The sequence below is a fragment of the Moschus berezovskii genome, chromosome 4, assembly GCF_049115385.1.
Source record: "Moschus berezovskii isolate FMDL1 chromosome 4, NW_MosBer_1.0, whole genome shotgun sequence".
NCBI lineage: Eukaryota > Metazoa > Chordata > Mammalia > Artiodactyla > Moschidae > Moschus > Moschus berezovskii.
The window spans coordinates 99,639,729-99,666,274 of NC_142463.1; the positions used below are offsets into that span (position 1 = coordinate 99,639,729).

General features: G+C 39.2%; 1 protein-coding gene across 3 annotated transcripts in view; it reads right to left on the reverse strand.

Annotated features, from left to right (window-relative positions):
• NOTCH2 (notch receptor 2) overlaps positions 1-26,546 on the reverse strand; it is a 220,887-nt gene that overhangs the window by 35,291 nt on the left and 159,050 nt on the right. For all 3 annotated transcript variants that reach the window (XM_088835625.1, XM_088835626.1, XM_055402755.2), the window contains exons 11-15: positions 26,153-26,386; positions 21,214-21,324; positions 14,431-14,623; positions 12,650-12,795; positions 10,703-10,816 (exon numbers count right to left, since the gene is read on the reverse strand). In XM_088835625.1, coding sequence (XP_088691751.1) covers positions 10,703-10,816; positions 12,650-12,795; positions 14,431-14,623; positions 21,214-21,324; positions 26,153-26,386 — 798 coding nt within the window. The remainder of the gene's footprint in view (positions 1-10,702; positions 10,817-12,649; positions 12,796-14,430; positions 14,624-21,213; positions 21,325-26,152; positions 26,387-26,546) is intronic.

The window sequence follows — 26,546 nt, forward strand, 5'->3', positions numbered from 1 at the left end:
ACAAGGGGTGGGGTTGCCATTGCAGGCTCTCTCCTCATGTACCAACCCCTGCCTCCAGAGCACTAGGGAGGGCTCCTACCACAGCTGGCTTGCACGTCCCTGTCACTGCCTCCTCTGTTCCCCCTCCTCAAACTGTGTGACCAGCTCATCCCTATCGCCACCTGAAGGGTACCCGTGTTCCAAGCCCTACCCAGCACCCTCCTACCTGGGCAGCGTGCAGTGCCAACAATACTGTCCTTTGTGAGCCCACACAACAGGCAAAAGGGGACACAACAGAGCACATTCACAGGTGAACAGCCCCAGAGAAAGAATACTCAGCAGCTTCTCTCCAGTGGAAATGCTCCAATCCTCACACCACAAATCAGAAGCACAGCTAAGAAACAGATCTAGGGGCTTCTACTCCAACAAACAGAGAGCAGATCCTGTCTCTAAAAGGGCAGTGACAACCACAGAGCAACGGGAGGCCCTGATCAACATGCAGTGCAGGCTCTAGTCACAGTGTCAATCAAACTCCCTTTCAAGGGGATAACAGCACAAGCTTCTGGACCAACCTCACGCAATGGGGAGCAGACACCAGAAGCAAGAGGAATTATGATCCTGCTACCTGTAGAAAAGAGACCACAAACACAGTAAGTCTGACAAAATAAAAAGACAAAGAAACATCTAGCAGATGGAAGAGCAAAGTAAAAGTCTAAACGAACAGTAAAGAGGAGATAGGCAATCTACCTGGAAAAGAATCCAGAATAATGCCAGTAAAGATGACCCTACCCTAAGTTTGTTTCTGAAGCTTATCTCAGTGTCTCAGTGATCTATCTTTGGATGAAGATCAGATGCCTCGTGACCTGCAACCAGGACTTAAAAAAAAAAAAAAAAAAAAAAAAGGACATAATTTAAAGGACTGTCTCCAACCTGGATGGAAGGACTTTTTTCAGAAGAAACTACACTACACCAGGATGAGAAGATGACGACATCAGAGGTAGACAGATTGCCCAAGATGCTGGACCTGATTCGTATGATCATTTATAATGTTTTCTTGACTTCTTAGCCCTCTGCATTTAAATCAAATGCTTTTCTACCATAGGCCTGATCCTATGCTAGTTTTAGAAATTAATCCAATTGTCGGGTTTGTAGACATGTAAAAGCTCATTTGGCTTATACAAAAACTCTGTTAGACTTGTGCCATCCTAATGTCCTTAAACCATGGCAACAGTCTACTTCTAAACTGGAAAATTAAAAACAATAGCTGGAAATCAGAGTCAGGGCTATGGGAAATCCAAGATGGCTGCTTGGCTTTTCATAGCTCCCTGACAAACCTCATTTTTTATTTGATGGGTTAAAGCCTCCCTGGCTACAGGGCCTCCATAATGAAAAATCACGGAATATTAAGTTTTGTAAATTGTTAAATTAAGTTTCTAGTTTTCTTAATGTCTAGTGTTTACTAAGACTCACTGCTGAGACAGTTCCTTGTTACGTGATACTGCTAAAAGATTTAATTAAGTTATTAAAAAAGGACACTCTAGGTTAGTTTCTAGGGCTTATCTCAGTAACCAATCTTCAGATAAAGGTCAGATGCTCCATAATGTACAACCAGGAGATTAACACCAGACTATAATCATTTAACGAATGAAGTCAGGTGACTTGGGGTATACCAGGCTTTATCTAATGAAAGTTCTTGACTTATAATTCTTATTTGACTAATAACTGCTAGCTATGGCTATATTATTTTCTATGTCACTTGTTTCACTGAGCCTGTGATATAATGCTGAACTGACAGTTCCATATGAGATCAATAATTGTAATAATGTGACTCTGGGTATGGGAAAAAGCAACAAGAGGAAATATTTTCCTGGACCAGGAGGTTAGTAAGACAGTGGTCCAGAGACTTTTGCTACTTGCAAGGCCTGGTCCAATTAGCACACTGAGTGGCCCATCACTTCCCTAGACCTGGGAATGAGGCTTCCCAGCACTGTGGGACACAATGGCCATGAAATGGTGTCACATGGTCAGATATGTGGCCATGAAGGGACCCTGCTGACTGGAAGTTGGTACTTGCCAGCTGCCTCTACAAAGATTACATCATGACCATTGCAAGCTGCTGACCTTCAACACCCCCTGAAAGAAGTTTAGGGTGAAAATCAGGAATGAGGCACTCTGTGCTCTGAAAAAAAAAAAAAAAAACCTGGCAGAACAGGCCTTCAGATAGTTAGATCTTTTCAGAAAAAGGTTTTATGAGTTCCAATTCTTGCATCTTCTCATACCTAGAAAAACACTGACGTCATTAATGGTAAAATCTGCTTTGTCTATTAAAAAAAAAAATTTTTTTTTTTTTTTTACAATTAAAAGTCAAAATAGAGTAGCTATGGTTCAGACATCCTGGGAAATAACTATTTCCCAGATATCCTGAAAAATGATATTATGGGTGTGATTTCAGATTAGACGCTGTGACCTAATGTAGAACTTAATGATCCTGTAATGCATTTTTGCTTCTGTACTTTGCTTGCTGCTCGTAAAACCAAAGTTACTCCATTTTAAGATAAGGTTGTTTTTAAGTAAAGATTCCTAAAATTGTTTTTGAGAAAAAAAAAAAAAAAAACTAAAAAAATAAATAAATAAATCAGTAAAAAAAAAGATGACCCAAGATCTCAGAAAAAGAATGGAGGCACAGATCAAGAAGATACAAGAAAATGTTCAACATGAAGACTCCATACTTCCACTGCAGGGGGCAAAGATTCAATCTCTGCTTGGGAAACTAAGATCCTGCATGCTGCAGGGTGTGGACCAAAAAAGTCAATATGAAATATATAAATAAGCAATTTAAAAAAAAAAAAAAGAAATGAAGACAGTCTCAGAGACCTCTGGGAAACATTAAATGCACCAATATTTAAATTATAGGGGTCTAAAAAGAAGAAAAGAGAAAGAACCTGAGAAAATATTTGAAGAAATTATAGTTAAAATCTTCCCTAAAATGAGAAAGAAAGTGGTCACCCAAGTCCAGGAAGCACAGACAGTCCCACAGAGGATAAACCCAAGGAGAAACATGCCAAGACACACATTAATCAAACTAACAAAAATTAAATACAAAGAAAAAGTATTTAAAGCAACAAGGGAAAAACAACAAATAACATACAAGGGAATCCCCATCCCCATCAGCTGATTTTTTCAGCAAAAATTCTGCAGGCCAGAGGGGAGTGGCATGATATACTGAAAGTGACAAAAGGGAAAAACCTACAATCAAGAATAACCAGCAAGGTTCTCATTCCAATTTGACAGAGACTCAAACGCTTTACAGACAAGCAAAAACTAAGAGAATTCAGCACCACCAAACCAGCTTTACAACAAATACCAAGGGAAATTAATTCTCTAGGCAGAAACACAAGAGAACAAAAGAGGAAAGAAAAAAAAAAAGGGACCTAAAAAATACCCCTCAAACTTAAAAAATGGCAATAGGAATATACATATCAATACTTATGTAAATGGATTAAATCCTTCAACCAAAAGCCACAGACTGGCTGAAGGGCAGCAAAAACAAGACCCACATATATGCTGTCTACAAGAGACCCACTGCACACCTAAGGACACACACACAGAGTAAAGATAATGGGGTGAAAAAAGACACTACATGCAAATGGAAATCAAAAGGAAGCTAGGGTAGCAACCTTATATCAGACAGAACAGACTTTAAATAAAGACTGTCACAAAAGACAAGGCAGGACACTACATAATGATCAAGGGATCAATCCAACATGATACAACAATTGCAAACATATAGGCACCCAACACAGGAGCACTTCAGTATACAAAGCAAATGCTAACAGCCACAAAAGCAGAAATCGACAGTAACACAATAATGGTGGGGAACTTTAACGCCCATTGTACCAATGGACAGACCATCCAGATAGAAAATTAATAAGTAAACATAAGCCTTACATGGCACATTGGACCAGGCAGACTTAATTGATATTTATAGGACATTCCATCCAAAAGCAGTAGAACACACTTTCTTCTCAAGTGCACAGGGAACATTCTCCAGGATAGATAGCAACTTCGGTCACAAATCAAACCTCAGTATATTTAAGAAAACAGAAATCATATCCAGCATCTTTTCCAAACACAACACAAAGCAACTAAGGAAAGAAGAACAGATAAACTCCCAATAAGTAGAAGGAAAGAAATCATACAACACCTGTAGAATGAAATAGAGACAAATAAAATAATAGCAAAAATCAATGAAACTAAAAGTTGGCTCTCTGAGAAGATATACAAAATTGATAAACCTTTAGTCAGAGTCATCAAGAAAAAAGAGGACTCAAATCAATAAAACAGAAATGAAAAAAGAGAAGTTACAATGAACACCATAGAAATGCAAAGGATCACAAAAGACTACTGTAAGAAACTATACACCAATAAAATGAACAACCTAAAACAAAGGCATAAATTCATAAAAAGATACAAACTTCCAAGAATGAACCAAGGAGAAATAGAAAATATAAACAGACCCATCACAAGAACTGAAATTGAAACTAATTAAAAATATTTCAACAAACAAAACTCCAGGACCAGATGGGATTTATCCCAGGGATGCAAGGATTTTTCCAATATCTGCAAATCAATGGGATACTCCACATCAAAAACTGAAGAATAAAAGCCATAAGATTATCTCAATAGATGTAGAAAAAGCTTCTGACAAAATTCAACATTCCTTTATGACAAAACTCTCCAGAAAGTGGGCATAAAGGGAATCCACCTCAACATAATAAAAGCCATATACACCAAACCCATAGCAAAAATCATTCTCAATGGTGAAAAACTGAAAGCATCTCCTCTAAAATCAGGAATAAGACAAGAATGGCCTCTGGCCATTTTATTCAACATAGTTTTGGAAGTTCTAGTCACAGCAATCATAGAAGAAATAAAAGGAACCAAAACTGAAAAAAAAAAGAAGTAAAACTGTCACTGTTTACAGGTAACATGATATGATACAAAAAGAAATCCTAAAGACACTATCAGAAAACTATTACAGCTCATCAATGAATCTGGTAAAGTTACAGGATACAAAATTATACACAGAAATATGTATTTCTAGACACTAACAAGAAAGCTAAGAAACATTATCAAGGAAACAATCCCATCTACCATTATATTAGAAAGAATAAAGTACCTAGGAATAAGCCTATCTAAGGAGAAAACTTGTATGCAGAAAACTATAAATATTGATGAAAGAAATCAAAGATGACACAAACAGATGGAGAGATATACCATGTTCTTTGATTGGGAAATTCCTATTTTACCCAAGAAAATCTACAAATTCAATGCAATCCCTATCAAATTACCCATGACATTTTTCACAGAAGTAGAATAAAAAAAATTTACAATTTGCATGGAAACACAAAATACCACAAATAGCCAAAGCAATCTTGAGAATGAAAAATGGAGCTGGAGGAATCAGGTTCCCTGACTTCAGACTATACTACAAAGCTACAGTTATCAAAACAGTATGGTACTGGCACAAAACCAGAAATATAGATCAATGGAACAGGATAGAAAGCCCAGAAATAAACCCACACACTACTGTCACCAAATTTATGACAAAGGAGGCAAGAATATACAACGGAGAAAAGATAGTCTCTTCAATACGTGGTGCTGAGAAAACTAGACAGCTATATGTAAACAAATGAAATTAGAACACTCCCAGCATTATACATAAAAATAAACTCAATGTGGATTAAAGACCTAAATATAAAGCTGGATACTATAAAACTCTTAGAGGAAAACATAGGAAGAACACTCTGACATAAATCACAGTAAGATTTTTTTGATCCACCTCCTAGAGTAAGGCTTCCCTGATAGCTCAGTTGGTAAAGAATCTGCCTGCAATGCAGGAGACCCTGGTTCAATTCCTGGGTCAGGAAGATCCGCTAGAGAAGGGATAGGCTACCCTCTCCAGTATTCTTGGGTTTCCCTTGTGGCTCAGCTGGTAAAGAATCCACCTGCAATGTGGGAGACCTGGGTTCCATCCCTCGGTTGGGAAGATCCCCTGAAGAAGGGAAAGGCTACCCACTCCAGTATTCTAGCCTGGAGAATTCCGTGGACTGTACAGTCCATGGGGTCACAAAAAGTCAGACATGACTGAGCAACTTTCACTTTCCCAGAGTAATGAAACTGAAAGCAAAAACAAACAAATGGGATCTAATTAAACTTAAAAGCTTTTGCACAGCAAAGGAAACTAGTAAACAAAATGAAAAGACAACCCTCAGAATGGGAAAAAATATTTTCAAATGAAGCAACTGAGGGCAAATTTCCAAAATATACAAACAGCTTATGCATCTCAATATAAAAAAAAAAAAAACCCACTGCAATCAAAAAATGGGCAGAGGATCTGAATAGACATTTCTCTAAAGACATATAGATGGCTACAAAAGCACATGGAAAGATTCTCAACATCACTAATTATTAGAGAAATACAAATCAAAACTACAATGAGGCATCACTTCACACCTGTCAGAAAGGCTATCATCAAAAAAATCTACAAACAATAAATGCTGGAGAGGGTATGGAGAAATGGAACACTCCAACACTGTTGGTGAGAATGTAAGATGGTACAGCCACCATTGAGAACAATATGGAGGTTCTGTATGGAAAAAGAATCTAAAAAAGAGTTCAAAAACAAAGAGTTCACTTTGCTGTACACCTCAAACTAACACATTGGAAATCAACTATATTCCAATAAAAACTTTTTAAAAAAGGGAGACTGTTTTGGAAGTCAAATTACAACTCACACCTGTCAGAATGGCTACCATCAAAAAGTATACAATAAAATATGCTGGTAAAGATGTGAAGAAAAGGAAACTCTTGATGCTATTGGTTGGAATGTAAACTAGTGCAGCCATCATAGAGAACAGTACAGATGTTGCTGCTGCTGCTGCTAAGTCACTTCAGTCGTGTCCGACTCTGTGTGACCCCACAGACAGAAGCCCACCAGGCTCCGCCATCCCTGGGATTCTCCAGGCAAGAACACTGGAGTGGGTTACCATTTCCTTCTCCAATGTGTGAAAGTGAAAAGTGAAAGTGAAGTCACTCAGTCATGTCCGACACTTAGCGACCCCGTGGACTGCAGCCTACCAGGCTCCTCCATCCATGGGATTTTCTAGGCAAGAGTACTCAAGCTAAAAACAGAACTATAATACGATCCAGCAATTGCACTCCTTGGTATACATCTGAAGAAAATGAAAACACTAATTCAAAAAGATACATGCCAATGTTCTTATCAGCATTAGGTTATTTATAATAGCTAAGCTATGGAAACAACCTAAGTATCCATCAACAAACGAAGGGATAAAGATGTGATTTGTGACTCTCTCTCTCTCTCTCTCTCTCACACACACACACAAGAATATTACTCAGACATAAAAAAGAATGAAATTCTGCCCTCTGCATCATGGATGGACTTAGAGGGTACTATGATTAGTGAAACAAGTCAGACAGAAAAGACAAATACTATATATTAATTACTTATCTGTGGAGTCTAAAAAACAAGACAAGTGAATATAATAAAATAGAAACAGCCTCACAGGTATAGAGAACAAACCGTGGTTACTAGCAGGAGAAGGAAGGGGGAGGGTCAAGGTGGGGGATTGAGAGATAGAAACTACTAGGCATAAAATAAATAATCCACATGGATACAGAACAGGGAATACAGCTATTATTTCATAGCAACTTTGAGTGGAGTATAATCTTTAAATATTTGAATCACTATAGTGTACACTTGAAACTAACACAACATTGCAACAAAAATGCTCAGAAAACTGGAAATAGAACTGCCATATGATCCAGCGATTGCACTCCTGGGCATACACACCGAGGAAACCAGAATTGAAAGAGACACATGTACTCCAATGTTCATTGCAGCACTGTTTATAATAGCCAGGACATGGAAGCAACCTGGATGTCCATCTGCAGATGAATGGATAAGAAAGCTTTGGTACATATACACAATGGAGTATTTCTCAGCCATCAAAAAGAATGCATTTGAATCAGTTTTAATGAGGTGGATGAAATTGGAGCCAATTATACAGAGTGAAGTAAGCCAGAAAGAAGAACATCAATACCGTATATTAACGCATATATATGGAATTTAGAAAAATGGTAACCTGAACCCTGTATAAGAGACTGCAAAAGAGACATAGGCATTTAGAACAGTCTTTGGGACTCTGTGGGAGAGGGTGAAGGTGGAATGATTGGAGAGAATGGAATTGTAGCATGTATATTATCATAAGTGACCAGTCCAGGTTCGACGCATAAATTTTCCTCTGTTCAAAAAAAAAAACAAAACAAAACAAAATAAATAAATAAGTTCAAGTTACAACTATCTCAACTTAAAATTTTATCCTAAAACTTTGCATTCAAAAAGAAAAAAATATTACCACAAATTTTCATCAATGTCCCTAACCAGTTTTTCTTTTCTTAAAAGGTTCTTTTTGATGTGGACTATTTTTTGTGCTGCTGCTAAGTCACTTCAGTTGTGTCCAACTCTTTGCAACTCCATGGACTGTAGCCCACCAGGCTCCTCTGCTCATGGGATTCTCCAGGAAAGAATACTGGAGTAGGGTGCCTTTCCCTTCTTCAGGGGATCTTCTCCATGCAGGGATCAAACCCGTGTCTCTTATGTCTCCTGCACTGGCAGGCGGGTTCTTTACCACTGGCACCACCTGGGAAGTCCCAGGACCATTTTTAGAATTTATTTATTTATTCTTGGCTGCACTGGGTCTTTGTTGCTGCACACGGGCCTTGTGACAAGTAGGGGCTACTCTCTAGCTGCAATGGGGAGAAGGCTTTTCATTGCAGGCTTCTCCTGTTGCGGGGCATGGGCTCTAGGCGTATGGGCTTTAGAAGTTGCGGCATACAGGCTTAGTTGCCTCGAGGCATGTGAGATTTTCCTGAACCAAGGATCGAACTGGTGTCCCCCGCACTGGCAAATAGATTCTTAACTGCTGGACCATGAGGGAAGTCCAATGTGGGCCATTGTAAAAGTCTTTATTGAATTTGTTATAAAATTGCTTTTGTTTTATGTTTTGGCTTTTTGGCCATGAGGCATGTGGGATCTTAGCTCCCAACCAGGGATCAGCCTGTTTCCGCTGCACTGGAATATGAAGTTTTAACCACTGGATCACCATGGAAGTTCCCCTAACAAGTTCTTAATGTATCTGGTCAGAACAGTGGTTCACAAGGAAAGGCAACATTGCTTAGCTCCCTTCATGCTTGCCAAATTCAATGACACTCAGAACCCTTAGCAACACTCAGCACTGAAATTTCAATCTGTAATATCTAATTTCCCAGAGGTCACACATAGTAAATTCTTTTAATAAGATCCTAATATGTAGAAAAACCAACAGGCAGCATATAGTCAGATACTCTTGCAGTGCTGAATAGCAAGAAGGCAAGTATTTCCCCATGAGCTATGTGCCTTAAGTCACATTCAGATAAGCCTATAATGTGTCAAAGCATAATGACGCCTGCTTACATCTCCCTACTACCAGCAATTCTCAGTCTTTACGGTTGTAAATGATAAGACCTGCTCAGTTCCAACAAATGTGATTGCTATTGCTATGGAATGACATTATTTAGACTGTCTGGGGATAGCTATGGATCTCCAATAACTTTGATTTTTTCAATCAGGATGGCTAAACGCAGGTTGTCAGCATGAATGTTTCTTCTAAAGAGGTGACAAAGACAGCAATGTAGTATCAAGTCTTTCAGGTAAAAGAGTCATGCATCTGGCCACTCTAAACAGCCTAGAGTCACTAGCAACAGCTATTATCAACAGGCCAAGACTCGAGGGGAGTAAGAACTCAGCCATGCTCCTGCCTGCATGCAAGGCACTGGAGAAACATGCAAAGCCATTAAATGAAGGACATGAGGCAAGTGAGCCACACAAATACATCCAGTCACAAGATGGCAGTAATGAGGCAGGAGAATACAAAGAAATGTCCAAGCACACTCCTGTAACACCACCTGAAACAAAGTCACCTGATATGAAATGAAGTCACATCCATGTCTTCTGTGTGTGATCGCCATCCAAGGGGTAGTGCCTCTCTGCAGAGGACGCAGTGGCAATCAATGTGAGGAGAGGAATGACAGTTAAGGGGACAAGCTTTGGGTTCAAAGACTTAGGGACAAATCCGAGATTCACTACTTACCGATGTGACCTTCAGCAAGCAACCTCTGTTTGCCTCAGCTTCCTCATGTATAAAATGGTGATAGGAACAGGAACCTCTACTCTACAGAATTATCGTGAGCACTAGAGCAAATACTCCAAAATATGTAAGGTGTCTGGCATATAGCAAAGGACTGGTAAGTGGTGGCTGTTGTGTCGGCAAAACTGAGACCATGAGCACAGGCCGTACAGTCCATTCGGATAACGCCTAAGCCATCGGCTATGCATCAATTCAAGACATGCAGAATTAAAACACGTTTCTCAAACCCTAAAAAATAAAGGCAAACAAGTATCCCCACCACTTGCATCTAGAGAGGCCACAGTGTTTTCTCAGCGTGGGCGACCTAGACTGTGAGGGCAGCAAAGGTGATCAGGGAGTGATTCCTCAGGGCAGCATCACTGCCCCCACAGACCCCATCTCTGAGACTCCCAGGTTTGGAATGACAAGATAAGACCGAGCATCCCTTCTGGCCCCCGGACCCCAGGACTCACCTGTGTATGGCAGCACACAGTGGCAAGTATAACCGCTTACGTCATCAAAGCAGGTTCCCTGGTTCAGACACGGATTCGAAGCACATTCATCGATATTCACCTGGCAGTTGTAGCCTGCAGACAAAAAGGGGGAAAAATCAAAGACAGTGAAACTTTCTGTTAGCCTCCTCAATATCTCAATTACTAAGCAATGCTCTCAGGGGTAAACATTAAACACCTCAGAAACTGCATTAATTTCTTCAGACCACTGAAACACCTGTTCATTCATTTCAGTGTAAAGTCCCTGACATACAGTCAGTTAGTAAGACTGCTTAATCAAAAAATGAATGGAAGAACAATATATTCTAATAGCTTGAAAGTTTAATGAATGTCCAAACACACAAGCAATTTCTCTATAATGGACCAAGAAGTTCACTAGGGTAAAAAGCTACTGTTATATCTAAACAGAGGCTTCTATACAAAGTATCTGGTCAGGGCTTAAAAATAGGCTAGAAGTTATCAAGGGATAAAATATTTGAACAGTTAATCAAAGCTTCTTGATTTATGCCCACTTTTTCAAATGTACAGTATCTACCATTAATGTGGTGCTTTCTGAAGTCACAAAGCTCTTCCCCCTGATCCAAGACACAAAATCTACTCCCACTATGAAAAAAGAGAAAAGTAAGGAAACATTCATCGGGACAGGACATTATCAAATGCCACCCCCTTTATACCTGCAATAGGGCCTGACACAGAGTCTTAAAACTGAGGAACTATAGCCGGGTATAAAAAGAAAATAATGGTCTAAGAGTATAGAGGTCTGAGTTCAGACTGTACTCTGTTAATCACTAGACATATGATTGTGAACTATTTTGATATTTATTTTGTTGATCAGCAAGTCTCAAAGAGACAAAGGAATAAAAATGCTTTTAAATCTGTAAGTTTCTTTACAGATGTTATATATCTGAATGTCAAAAAGTAAATGACTACAATACGATCTTAGAAAAATGTCAAGTTATCAAATAAAGTGACACTGAAACATATTGACCTATCACAGTACCCTGGCAGAACTTTGAGTGTGAAATAAATGACTATATGGATCAAGGAGTATAAATATGTATGATTTACTGATGTTAAAGCTGAAACTCCAATACTTTGGCCACCTCATGCGACAAGTTGACTCACTGGAAAAGAGTCTGATGCTAGGAGGGATTGGAGGTGAGAGGAGACGGGGACGACAGAGAATGAGATGGCTGGATGGCATCATCGACTCTGTGGACATGACTTTGAGTGAACTCCGGGAGTTGGTGATGGACAGGGAGGCCTGGCGTGCTGTGATTCATGGGGTCACAAAGAATCGGATACGACTGAGCAACTGAACTGAACTGAACCCACAGGTTTCTCTCTCGAGGGTTAAAGAAAAAAGTGACAGGAGAAATATAACAGTGACAACTCAAAAAGTGATTTTATACAATACTCACTACTATGCATTTTTCCAGAAGGCCATAGGTGACTACATATCATCTAAGAATATCTCAATGTTTAAGAGAATTTGTTGGAAAGGTTTTAAATACATGGATCCTCCCATTATATTATCGCTACAATTACAGTAAAACAAGATTTTCATTCTTCTACCAATATCTCTTTTGAATTATCATAGAATCAGGCCTACACTGGAGCTTACAATTAGAATATCCAATTAGAATGTCCAAAGTTGTATGAATGGAGCTCGAGTTGCTCACCTTAAATGGTACAGTTTCAATAGCCCACCTCTCTGCTAGTCTGAAAATAGAATCCATGTTTAAATTTATTTATGTTTTTATTCTCCAACTGCCCTATAAATAACAGTGCTCAAATTAAGGTTGCTATGTGAATGAGTAGGAAAAGGGGAAAGAAAGAAGTGAGTCAAACTGTATGTACCAACAAAAAGGCAGAAAAAGGACATAAAAATATGCACTTCTGCATCACCTTTAAAGCCCTTCTTGCAAGTGCACCTGTATCCATTCACCAGATTGTCACAAGTTCCCCCGTTCTGGCATGGATTAGAAAGACACTCATTTTTGTCCACTTCACAGTTGATGCCAACCCAGCCTGCATCACAGAGGCACTTGTATCTGAAAGAAGACAGAAATAAGTTACAGTTGTGGTATGAATGTACAATTAAGTCACAGTTGAAATATAAAATTCTGAAGAAATAAAGGATCAAGGAGCTCCTGGGTGGACTAATCTTACTTTTCCTCTTCAAACCTACACTTGGGTTACCTTGTGTATCATGTGGGCCCGTCTGGAGTGTTCAGTAAACACAGCTTCCTGGCCCACAGAAATGCTGGAAACGTTAAGTAAGTATAGTGGGCTTTCATATGTAAAGAGTGGTTGGTACAACAAATTGGGACAATCTGAAAGACGCATTGACATTGATAAATCTGCAGTTTCTTTTCTGCTAAATAAATGTAAAAAAACCTTAGATCACTTGTTTCTGGTGTAAAACAGATACTCAGAAGGCAGGGTAGTATCAGAGACTCTAAGTGACCCCTAAGAGCTCCTGGGATGTCTGACTTCTGAGACATGCTTTGTTCTGACCTGAAACCCTGCCCCCAGAAAGCACCAAGGGTACTGAGCAGGAAATGGAACAAAAATGAAGGTATCTGAAATGTATGCATATTGTTCACAATTTGAACACCATTAGCACTTAGAACGGAGAAGGCAATGGCAAGCCACTCCAGTACTCTTGCCTAGAAAATCCCATGAATGGAGGAACCTGGTAGGCTGCAGTCCGTGGGGTCGCTAAGGGTCGGACACGACTGAGCGACTTCACTTTCACTTTTCACTTTCACACATTGGAGAAGGAAATGGCAACCCACTCCAGTGTTCTTGCCTGGAGAATCCCAGGGACGGGGGAGCCTGGTGGGCTTCTGTCTATGGGGTCACAAAGAGTCGGACACGACTGAAGTGACTTAGCAGCAGTAGCAGCAGCAGCACTTAGAATGTGATATCGGGAGATAACAGACTCCTTGTTTGGTGATTCTTCTTTAAAAAAGTAAATGGGTTGGGATGCTTTGAAGGCTGCTATACTCTGAAACAGGAATACTGAGTTAATTCATCTTGGAAATCACTTGATTTCCCATTTACCTCTAAATATACTCTTCATTCTTTTACCTGCTGTAAGCATGGCAAATGCTAAGTCCTGGCCAAAGTCCCGTCCTCTGGCAAGATAGCAAGAGCACAGGACTATCTCATGGAACCAAACGTCACCCTCTGTGATTCTAGAAAATTACTTGCCAACACATTACACAACTCTCAGGAGCTTGCCAACTGTGACACTTCATCAGGGCCAAGACTCTAGTTAGCTGAGACTGGCTCTACTTCAGTGGTACCCACTGGTATCATTATGAAACAGAGTTGGGTTTTCTTTAAGCAGGAGGTTAAGTCAAACAGAATATCCCTCAGAACTCAATCATGCAGTTAGTACTAAAAGCACAACAGCTAAAGACTCAGAAAATAACCCTGGACTCCTCCCATGTGCTGACTACCCATATGAGGAATGAAACGTTCCTCGTTACTTTCCATCTCCTCCGTCATGGAAGGCAGGGAAGAAGTGGTGACTTGGAAGACTATGATGTGGATTACCAATCTCTTCAACCTAGTCTCAGCTCAAGTCCTGACTGACTGCTACCAGGTATGGCCAGGACTAAAACTCAACTGGCTCGACACGAGTCAATAAGAAACGATGAATACACGATGCTACTCACCCAGTGAGGCCCCCAGTACAGTTTCCGTGGACACAGGGATTGCTCAGGCACTCGTTCACCTGTGAGTAGCAGCTGGGATGGTGGGGCCCCTCAGGGCAGATACAGCGGAAACCGTTCACATCATTGATGCATGTTGCACCCTTGCGACAGGGATTGGAGGCACACTCATCAATGTCAATGTTACATCTCTGCCCTGTAGAGAAGGGGGACAGTTTCTGTCAAATCCAAAATGCTCAGGGAATAGATCCATTGTGCAGATACCTTTACCTGTCTAGGCTATAAAATGCTGTGGGCACCAAATGTCAAGACTTAAGGAATAAGACATCCAATAGCACTTAGTGCCATGCAAGGGAGGAGCAGAGAGCATTGTACTTTGATAACTTAACAAAGTTAACAAAATACTGGAATGGTGTTGTAGAGTTTCGACATGTGTTTCTTCACTCCAGTTTAGAAATGGGGAAACTTCACATCAAATATTCAAAAAGAGAACATCAAATGCTACCAAATTTGGCTGCTCCTCTTGCTGCTGTTCGGAGAACTCTCAAGCTTTTCTTATCACTGTTGTCAGCTGGTTTACTGCATTCATTCTCATAAGAGTTAGTCAATCTTTTACATCTCTATATATTGTAAATCTCAATTAACAGGAATGTTCAGTGAGTGGGCTATTAATGATTAAGTTGCTTAAAAAGAAAAGCCATTTGTTTTCACTTTTAGAACTGTATTCATCTATTTTCTGCCTCAGGAAGAAGAGAAACCTAAATATAATTTTATTGTTCTCTGATCATTGAGAAAACCATTCAGGGCCTCTCAATATAGACCAGTGGTTCTCAGATTTTAATGTGCAAAAATTGCTAAAAGTACTTGCTTTAAAAGAAGATCCTTACAGCTCCAAAGTAACATTTTAAATAATGTAGGTATTTCAGATACTATATTTTGAGAAATTCTGATGTAGACAATTATTATTTCATCAAGTTATAACGTAAATGTTCAGAATATATGAAATTGAAATGAATGTGTTCTTCCTCTAAAACATACCCAAGATTGCACTTTGAAAAGATGTCTGCCATAAAATGGAATAAAGTATGCCAGTTACATATGAGTTTTGCTTTGTTAAGTTTTGAATAAATGAGATTTAACTATATATTCCAAAATGATATAAAATTTTAAAATAACCTATAATTCTGTAAATGAGCGGTGACAAGCAACTGCTACAAAGGAATTATAAATTTCAAAGAATACAATTTTCTGATTCATATAAAACCAGGCAGTTTTATTTAAGAAAGAGTAACCCTGCAATTAGAACAGGAAATTCCAAATGAAATAGATACACACCCTTTCAGAGTATGGGTATTAACATTTTTTCACTCTCTACTGCTCTCTAAACCATTATTGGTGGTTCGTGTGGTAAAAAACCCATAATCTGATAGTAGTTGCTGTTTTCCGTTTAAGTATTTTATTAATAACCAATTCTACAATACTACTTTCTTAGCTTCAACTTCTGATTTTTTTTTAGATGTTTGCCAGTGGCATCAAGATAAGAGCCACAACTCTTCAACTACAGCACTATCCTCTGTCTGAAATCCAGTGGAGAATGAGATGAAAAAGCTTTTTCAATTCTATCTTTTCTTGGGAAAAATCTTCTCAGAAGTCACACTTCTCACATTTTCTTTATTTGCTTTTAAAGCTCTCAGCAGAATCAATTTTCAAGTCATCTTTAGCTGAGAGGGTTAAGTGCCTCTTTGTGTAGTCTACCTGCTTCGCTAGCAAATTCTCACCCTTAAAGTAGCATCAGAAATACCAGCATTTCATGAACTCCCAGCACAAGGCTATGTACCTTGTTGGGTGCAGTAAGTACCGAATGAGAAATCAGCCAGTGTTTCTTATCTTGTAGGTAGATGCCTAACAAATTAGTATTTAATGAATGAAAGCATGGTAGAATCCAGACTCAAGAGTCTAGTGTTGGATGTCAGAGGTTCCTTATATGAGTGCTGGTCATTCATTCAGCAATATTTTCTAAGTGCTCCCTGAGTGCTACACAGTTTTAGAAAATGCTGGCTACAAAGACAATTAGGGAGGTGCCGGCCTTCTGGGAACTCACAGTCCTAACAGTGAGACTCACTAGCTAAGACCATGGACATCAAGCTCTTTCAGTTGCCTTATTTGTTAAATGAGGATAATAAAAATTCCCTATCTATGTTTTTTTGTTAATTTTTAAATTAAGACATGATTGCCATATAACATTGTGTAAGTTTAAGGTATATGATGTGTTGGTTTGATATATTTTATATATTGCAATATGATTACCTCCACAGAGTTAGTTAACACTTCTATCATGTCACATAACCATCACTTCTTTTTGTGGTAAGAACAATTAAGATCTACTCTCTTAGCAATTTAAAAGTTTATAATGCAGTATTGCTGACTATAATCACTAAGCTAAGCATTCAATCAGAACTTATTTATCTAGTAGTTGCAAATTTGTACCCTTGAACAATATCTCCCCAATCCCCTACCCTCCTAGGCTAGACCCTGATAGACACCATTCTACTCTCTGCTTTCATGAGTTTGGCTTTTTAATATTCTGTATTAAGTGATACCATACAGTATTTGTCTTTCACTGTCTAACTTATCTCACTTAATGTCCTCAAGTTCCATTCATGTTGTCACAAATGTCAGGATTTCCCTCTCTCTACTCATTCATCCATTGACGGACACTTTGGTTGTTTTGATATCTTGACTATTGTGAATAATGCTGCTGTGAACATGGGTGTGTGCAAATACCTCTTTAAAATATTGATTTCAATTCCATTAGATACACAAGAGTAGAATTCCTGGAACGTTATGGTAGTTCAATTTTTAATTTTTCGACAACTGCCATATTGTTTTCCCATAATAACTGTAACATTTTACATTCAGATCAACAGTGCATGAGAGTTCCCCTTTCCCACACCCTCACCAACACTTGTTATCTCTTATCTTTTTGATAACAACCAATCTTTCAGGTGTGACATGATATTTCACTATGGTTTTGATTTTCATTTTCCCAATGATTAGTGATGCTGAGCATCTTTTCCTGTACCTGTTGGCCATCTGTATGTCCTCTTTGGAAAAAGAATGTCCTTTGCCCATTTTCCCCCGATTCTAAACATTTGTTTTCCTTCATCGCTTTTACTTTTTTGAATGTGTATACCTTGCTTTTAACCACTCCCCTAGTCTTTAGTCATTTTCTGATGTATGCAGTCTGGGTTCCTGATCATACTTTAAATCCTTTTAAAGGCATGAACTCACTGTCTACCACTTTTCCCATAACCCAGTGCTCCTCTGTGCTTAGCAGTGTGCCTTCACTAATGGCTGGAGAACCAAAAACAACTGCATGTTCAACATTTACGAATTTATAATTTATAAATATTTATTCACTTTACTCCTGATTAGAAAATCCTATAAGAGACTGAAAGAAAGATGAGATTGTAAACCTCGAATCTATTTTTTTTTCATTGAATTTGGTGATTTTATACAGCTGCATAATGATACTGTGATGAGGATTAGCTATATTGGTAGCTACTCATCATCATTATAGCCTTTCAAATGCTATTTGAAAGTCACTAGGGTTTGGTAGATTGTAAAGCTTTTAAAACTTTACCTGTTTCAGTTGACACTGGATTTCAAAATACAAATAATGATTTACAGCCTAAAAATATAATCAGAATGTGGTTAAATCATGTTGCTCTGAGAATTACAGTGAACATTACCAGTATCTTATATCTGGAAATTATTGGGAATTTTCCAGTAATATTTTCTAAAATTGGGTTTCCCTACTCCTGACTAATGTGTTTTCATTTTTAAAGTGTTAGTCGCTCTGTCGTGTCCGACTCTTTGCGACCCCATGGACTATAGCCTGCCAGGCTCCTCTGTCCATGGAATTCTCCAGGCAATACTGGAATGGGTTGTATAATTGACATATAACATTATATTAGTTTCAGGTGTACAACATAATGATGTGATATTTGTGTATATCGAAAAATGATCACTACAATAAAAATGATCACTACATCTGTCACTATATACCATTACTGAATTTTTTTCTTGTTATTTGTCCAATTTTTAATTGAATTATTTCCTTCTTTACTATTGAGTTGTATGATTCCTTACATATTTTGGATATTAACTTTTTGTTAGACACATCAGATCAGATCAGATCAGTCGCTCAGTCGTGTCCAACTCTTTGCGACCCCATGAATCACAGCACGCCAGGCCTCCCTGTCCATCACCAACTCCGGGAGTACACTCAAACTCATGTCCACAGAGTCGGTGATGCCATCCAGCCATCTCATTCTCCGTCGTCCCCTTCTTCTCCCGCCCCTAACCTTTCCCAGCATCAGAGTCTTTTCCAGTGAGTCAACTCGTCGCATGAGGTGGCCAAAGTATTGCAGTTTCAGCTTTAGCATCAGTCCCTCCAATGAACATCCAGGATTGATCTCCTTTAGAATGGACTGGTTGGATCTCCTTGCAGTATAAGGGACTCTCAAGAGTCTTCTCCAACACCACAGTTCAAAAGCATCGATTCTTCAGCGATCAGCCTTCCTCATAGTCCAACTCTCACATCCATACATGACCACGGGAAAAACCATTGCCTTGACTAGATGGACCTTGGTTGGCAAAGTAATGTCTCTGTTTGCATATATTTTTATCCATCTCTGTAGGTTAGCTTTTCAACATATTGTTTTTTTGCCCCCCAGAAGTTCATTTTAGTTTTTGTTACTTGTGCTTTTAGTTTCATTTACAACCTATCTACTTTTATGGACCGTTCTAAGAAGTCAGCAAAATAATGAACATGAATGTGAAACTGAAAAAGTAGTTTATACGACTGAAAAGTAGTATACTACTGAAGTGCCACATGATTTCTCACCTTTCCTATTCAATCAGTAAGTATAAAGTGGACTATGGAGAACAGAGAATTTTGTCTGAAAAAAAATTCCCTTAAATCTGTTCAAGCTGTTATTATACTTGTAATAAAAAGTTACCAGTATTAAAATAAAAGCAAGACTAAAACACCTTATATTTGTGGGTCATGAGTATATAACACAGTTGCCTCTGATATTTTCAGCAACTGACTTGAAAAAACAAATAGAAAAAACAGACATGGAAAACAGTTCCAAGAACAGGGTACCACCCAGTAACCAAAACATTCCATTCCTTGGTTATGCAGTTTCATGCTACACCTTAAGTTTATTTTAGAATATTTTTAGCTTATGTCCTCCCTCCATGACCTTCCTGATTTGCTAAATGTTAAAAACAGAGAGCATATGATTTCCTGACATTTCCAAAAAATTTAAGTCAAGTCTAAGGCTCATGTATTTAAAAAGAAACCACAGCAGGCACCCACTTACGCTGTCCAGTCAAGTGGCAGTGAGTATGAACTCTATAATAGAGCCCCCTGGGGTGGAATGCTGGCCCTAGTGCACTGGTGCTGTTACTTAAGCTCTCTGAATTCAGGGTTTCTCATCAATACTGTAGAAATAATAATAGTAGTGACAATTAAATGAGATAAGGCACTTGATTTAACGCCTACCTCAAAACAAGGCCTTAATAAATGGCAGCTATTCTCTTCTTATTACCTGTGGAAACAAGTACATATGCCATTCTGTCTGAAAGAAAATTCGGTTGGCTGTCACTGAATGTTGGAGTAACATATTTCAGGATACAGAAGTACATCTGGCTCCACACCAGCAGTGCTGGGTACTAGATATAAGAACTCTCATCATCCTGGTCCTCTGAGTGATATTCCACTGAAAAGAGATTACGGTGACCACGTCGGCCACAAATGTTCCTCTCTCGTGTCCACAATCACACCAAGCAGTGCAAAGGATTGTGAAATACAGAGAGAGGTAAGTTCCCAGCAAGAAAGAGGCATCTCTCGGCTTTTTGACATCATAGTTTAAAAAGCGCTGTGGGAAGTTTCTCACATTGGTTGCAAATGACCACATGGTATTTATGAAACGGTAACATCATTATGTAAGTGCCTTATTGGGCGTGGCATTGTCTAGAAAGAATGGGATTGGCACATTACACGCCCTCTGATGCTGCCTTTGACAAACAGATGTATCAGAAAGAGGCTTTCCTCAGTAGCTCCTAGTACTTTTTGATCAGGAAGGTAAAAGGTAAAGGTAATCTTATTAGCAACAAAAAAGATAAAAGATGCATGTGAGTTTGTGTGTGTACACACATGGTGCGTATACAAATGTTCTAGCTGGGGGGTTTAATTAAGAAGAATTTAAGAATTATAACCAATTTTATTTTAGTCACTTACTTTCTCCCTCCTGGAGAGAAAATAAAACCCACTATGCTAGCCAAAAATAGGCTGCTTTGCTAAGTTTTGACCTTACCCAAGTACTTATAAGAGGAAGTACTCAGAAAAAATCATATAAGATGTTCATAGAATTTTACCTTGGCCATGCCTTTACAGAAGGCATTCACTACTAAGTATAGAAAAATTTGAAAGCTATATAACTTAAGCACAGTGATGGAAACTCATGGTCTGAAAATAAACTCTTTTTAAGTAGCTATAAACACATGGCCTAAAAACCCTAACTAATGAAAAGTTTCATGTTACAGTTCAGGGAAGGCCTGTGAGTAGAAAAATGGGCCAGAGAAGCACAGAAACAACCTTCTAACCTTCCAAGAGACAAAGAAGTCAGATATATTTGAAAGTAACAAACCTTTACATGTCCTTTTCCCAGAGTGAGGGGGCTGAAGAAGGAGTCTCCCAACAAAAAGGACCATTACCTGTGAATCCTGGTGAGCAGACACAGCTGTAACGATTAACGCCATCCATACAGACTCCATGGACACACGGGTTACTTGCACAGTCATCAAAATTGATTTCACAATTAACACCTGCAAAGATGAAAGCAAAGAGAAACCATGCAATATTAGCACAGAAATACCAATGATCTTTGTTTGTGATGCTGGGTGTTAAGAAATCTAATGAGTATCTAGCCAACCCTGAATACAGGAAAGTAGCATTTCTGAAAGTTCAGTCCTCCAGACCTTGTCAAAGGTATCATAAGGTCAAATGATTAATCACACTAAGCCACTATTTGTCTTTTTTATTGTGTTGGCATTTGCACTAATGTTACAAAAGCAATGGAGGCAATTAAAATACAGAGTCTTCAGAACCTGGCAACAGTTCTTCATAATGTATGCTCCATCAAGGCAGAGATTTTTATCTCTTTTGCCTCAAGTATCCAGAGCAGTTTATAGCATATGTTGCCTCATTTTAAGTACAAATTAGGGATCCAAAGTTAATATACAGCTGCAATGACAATTAGATGAACTGATCCCTTTTACACACTGAACAATTCTCAGTCACAGGCAGCAAGGAGCCAGAATCACTTCTGACTTAATTCTGAGGCTGACAGTTTTCTATGACCTTGAATATAAGGTGCTTCCTAATTTCAGAAACATTTTAGATTAAAAAAAAAAAAATGTGTGGCTCAGCATTGAAGAAATCTGCAAGGCAGCTGACAGTCAGCAGGAGGCACAGTAAGAGCTGTACTTTGATTCATTTAACCCCAGGGGTGGGACACATGGGCAAATGGTGAGCTGAGAATCATAAATGAAGGACCCCACTGACGCTAACCCCTGGTTAGCAAGCCAATGATTTGGAGTGGCATGAAAGATCAGTGTGAATGGTGTGGGATGGATTAATGTGAGAAGAACACTGGGCAGGCCACGACATGGAGTTGGTTTAAAGAAACGATGCCCAAGGCCAAGGACATGCCAGTAGGAATGAAAGCAAAAGGATGAATGTGAGAGTTCATAAGAGTTATAGTCTTTATCACTTGGAAACTGAGTCAATGAAGAGACTAAGGGAGAAGGCATGGAAATTTAGAGTTACCATACCTGGCTGTCTAGGAAAATATAATACTCTTGACAGATGTCGTGAATGAGGAAGAGGAGTTGGTGTTGGAAGACAAAAATCCTGGTTTTGGATCTTTGAATTTAAAACATTAACTGCTTATAAAGGTCTTAATAATTGATCTTCATGGACATGATTGCTTTAGAATATCAGACTGTACCCAACCAAATTATTACCCAGTTTCCATATTTCCATTTTGATGATAAAGCTGTGGCTTTAGATTACAACATCTTACTGAAAAAAAAAAAGAGCAATGGAAGTATGACTGCTGGCATCTTAGCAGGAATCCAGAAAGTGCCCAACTATACTGTACTAGTATTTTTAATCTTCACCTCCATGTACTCAGTTAAAACAATACAAAAAACATAGTTTCACTTAAGACTGACTTTGATGAATCTGCCAAAATTATGAAGTTTATGATTTGATTATACCTTGACCCTTGAGTATACCTCTATTGTTTTGTGCAATGAAATAGAAAATACACATAAAGCTATTCTGTGGCATGCCAACATACAGAGCAGTCTCCAGGAAAAGCAGTTGTGTGACTTAGTACTGAACTGAAACTGCAACTTTTTTCACAGAATCCCATTTTAATTGAAAGAGCAACTGACAGATGAACCAGGACTATTCAGACCTAAGTACTTAGCAAATAGTTAAGCGAGAGGAACAAGCCTGCCATTTCATGGAAAACAACCTTGACAACACTGTGATCCTGAGGTAAAATTTAAGCTTTCATTAGAATTTTGGGACTTGTATCTACTACTATAAGCTTGATGCTGACTGTTACTATTAAGGGCTAAAGTTCAGGACAAATCTTACGGAGTCATAGCTTTCTCCTGGGGTATGCTGCCTTCCTCCTGGTCTATTTTCCAGATGAATGGCAGAGTTTGATTATGTTCAGGAAAGTTTAATTATAGATATAGGTAACTAAATAGTAGAGATACACCAATCCCTACTGTTACCACTATTCTGTAAAAATACTATTATATTATTTAACATGAATTTAGTGATGAATTTGGGTGTCATAAAAGAATATATTAGCAGTTTAAAAAGTCTAAAAATGAAGCCTGATAATTAGGATATAAACTAACAAACGAAATTTCCACAACAAAATGCCATAATATGTATTCACTCAAACTTTATGTGAATATTTATTAATAATTACTATGTTGAAAATGTATCGAGGCATTATTGGGAGCAAAATACTCTGCTTCCCACTTGATATAACTTTATTTTTCTCACTTCGGGGCCAAATCAATCTGTGTTACACCCATTTTGTCATGCACTTGCACAGTTACATCAGCACAGCCAGGATGTGAACCCAGCTCTCTGGACTCTACACACTTCACCACACCACACTGGCCACTGTGATTAATGTGGCTATGCTGCCTTGCTAGCCACAGATGAGGCAGAGGTTTCCATATTCCTTAATTACAAATGGATACCTTTAGGAGATGTGTCTAGCCCTTGACTGACAATCCCAATTAATCCACAACAGACCAAGGCAGGCCCCAGGAAGCCACGCAGTTTAATGGGACTCTGCCCCCATATCCATGTTGTATTCTAGCAGGAACAGACACTCGGCTCAAGCTGGGCCAATGAAATTATCTCATTGGAACATTGGAAAATGAACTGGGTGACCTACGGTCTGCATGTGGCCCTACTTCCCACTAATCCCCCAAAAGCCTCATTATTCAATTCTCACTTGGAATCTGTAAGATGCTTCTGTGTGCTCTCACAGAATTCCTTCTGCTTGTCTGTGTTGTATTTGTTGTTTGCTGATGATTCTTTTAGCTAGTCAATGTAGTTTCTATAACTTGAAATTTCCCCCAAATTTACTTAAGATCACAGGTGAAAAAAGGTATTAGAAGTGATTCTGGGTCGTGTACTGCGCTTTAAGTACTTTAGTGAGTGAGAAACCACAATTATAACCTGCAGATTGTAAAGTATCCCTTCTATCCATATACTCATCAAAACCCCAAGCTACCAACTCAGACTATATTATGAATGGGTTGTCAATTCTTAGATTACAACTCAAGAGTCTATTCATAATGGTTAATTGGATGAATCCTTTCACCCAGGCTCCTTGTACATGCCAGGTCCTTCTGTACCCATTACAGACCAAGATCTCTTTATGCGGTCTGCATCTCTTTGTGTGAATTCTCAGGAATGAATGAATGAAGTCACAGGAATGAATCTGGCAGTTTTCTGAGAGAACCTGTGCCTTCCTTCTCTATGCTGCCTGCACACCGCTGATATTTACTGCCTGCCTTTCTCACTGACAGCTACTTCCACCTTGACTTCTCTGTACTCCCCAGGGAACACACCTGATCCATCCTGGCATAATAATATAATCCCAAAGAAAACAAAATGCTTGCCAGCCTACCACTCACCCAGGTTTCCAGTACATTTTTATAATGGGAACGATAGCAAAGTCTAAAACAGCCCCACCATTCTAAAGGCATCCATTCAATTGCTTGTAAATCTCTCAAATTTCTTTTCGTACTGCAATTTCTCATGTCTGGGGACCAGCCCGGAAGCAAATTGCTTTTGGAAGGTTTCACAAAGATCTATTCAGCTCTTTTAGAGAGTTATCTAAACGTGGGGAGGGGGAAGGCATTTTCAACTGGGAAGGCATGGGATGTTTTTCGTATGCTTGAGCAACTCAAAAAGGACTTTGTTTTCAAACTTGGCATGTACGAGTTCCTGGATGAAGACCAGGCCCTTTGACAAGTTTGAAGAAATGGATTTGGAAATAACAAAATAAAATGAGGGCAGCTAACCGCCTCCCCCACCTTTGCCCCCTACACAGGCCATTTTCCTTAAATGGAGAATGAGTTCTCAATAAATCACTCCTTGTATTGGCAGGTTCCCTTCTAACAAAGGCACACACTAGTTAATCTTCCACTAATACATTTTCCTTTGATCTGAGACACAGAACTTCTCTATTAACCACAGTTGTGACCATAATTATTCCTCAAATAAGTAAAACAGAATCCACTGAAATCTGTGAAATGCTGCTGCCTGAGAAAACAGCTCAACATTTCCCCAGCAAGGAGTAGCATGCCCTCACGACTAACAAGCCGTCATTCAATTGGAGGCAGGAAACAGCCATGAACTGGGGATGGGAAACGACAGCTCTGCATTCTAATTGACAATAATCCAGACATGTTGCAGCATCTCTCCTCTCCCTCTGAGTCCCCCAAATGCCCAAAGCCCAGCAGAGAAAAACAGCAGAAGAAAGATGACCCGTTAAAGATAGTGTGTTAGTTGCTCAGTCATGTCCGACTCTGTGACCCCATGGACTATAGCCTGCCAGGCTCCTCTGTCCATGGAATTCTCCAGGCAAGAATACTGGAGTGGGTTGCCATTTCCTTCTCCATTAAAGATATTGGACTCTAAAAGAGAGGAAAAACTACTGGGAGAATGGCAGGGATGGAGAGGGAAGGACCAACTTCATTAATCTGAGTAAGGTGGAAGTTAAAAAAGACAATCCAATCGAGCCACAAAAGTAAGAAGGTTTTCAATTTTCAATAATAATTTCAATTTTTTGAAGTGGTATGCCTCCTTTTGATGAAAAACACATACACAGAATCATCACCTTTGTGAAGCTATTATCTTTGACCTCCCTACTGGCTAGAGCTATCTGTCCCTGAGATGTTTCTGGCTATGCTTTGGCTGTGCTTCTCAGAATCAAGACTATATTTTTGGTACCTAAGCATGTGCTGAGGAATTCTGAGACATCGGTGTAAACTGTTTTAGAGAAACAGTGAAAACTCCAAAGGCAGTGAAGAGTGGGCTTACCTGACGTGCCTGGCTGGCAGTTGCATTGGTAGCCATTCACCAGGTCGATGCAGCGACCCTCATTCAGGCAAGGGCTGCTGTAGCATTCATCTATCTGGTCACTGCAGATGGCGCCCATGTAGCCCGGATTGCAGACGCAGGTGTAGGAATCAATGCCATCCTGACACTGGCCGTGGTGGCAAGGATCAGGGTCACAGTTGTCAATGTTCTCCTCACACAACACGCCAGTGAATCCTTAGAAGGAATTGTACCCAAGATACTTAAAACCCAAGGTGCACATTCCACACCTGAGCACACATGTAGCTTCACAGCATCCTCTTAACCCTGCACATCCCGTATCTTAAACAGTTCATACTGTGGGCCATAGGCAACTGGAACTATCTGCACTATTTAC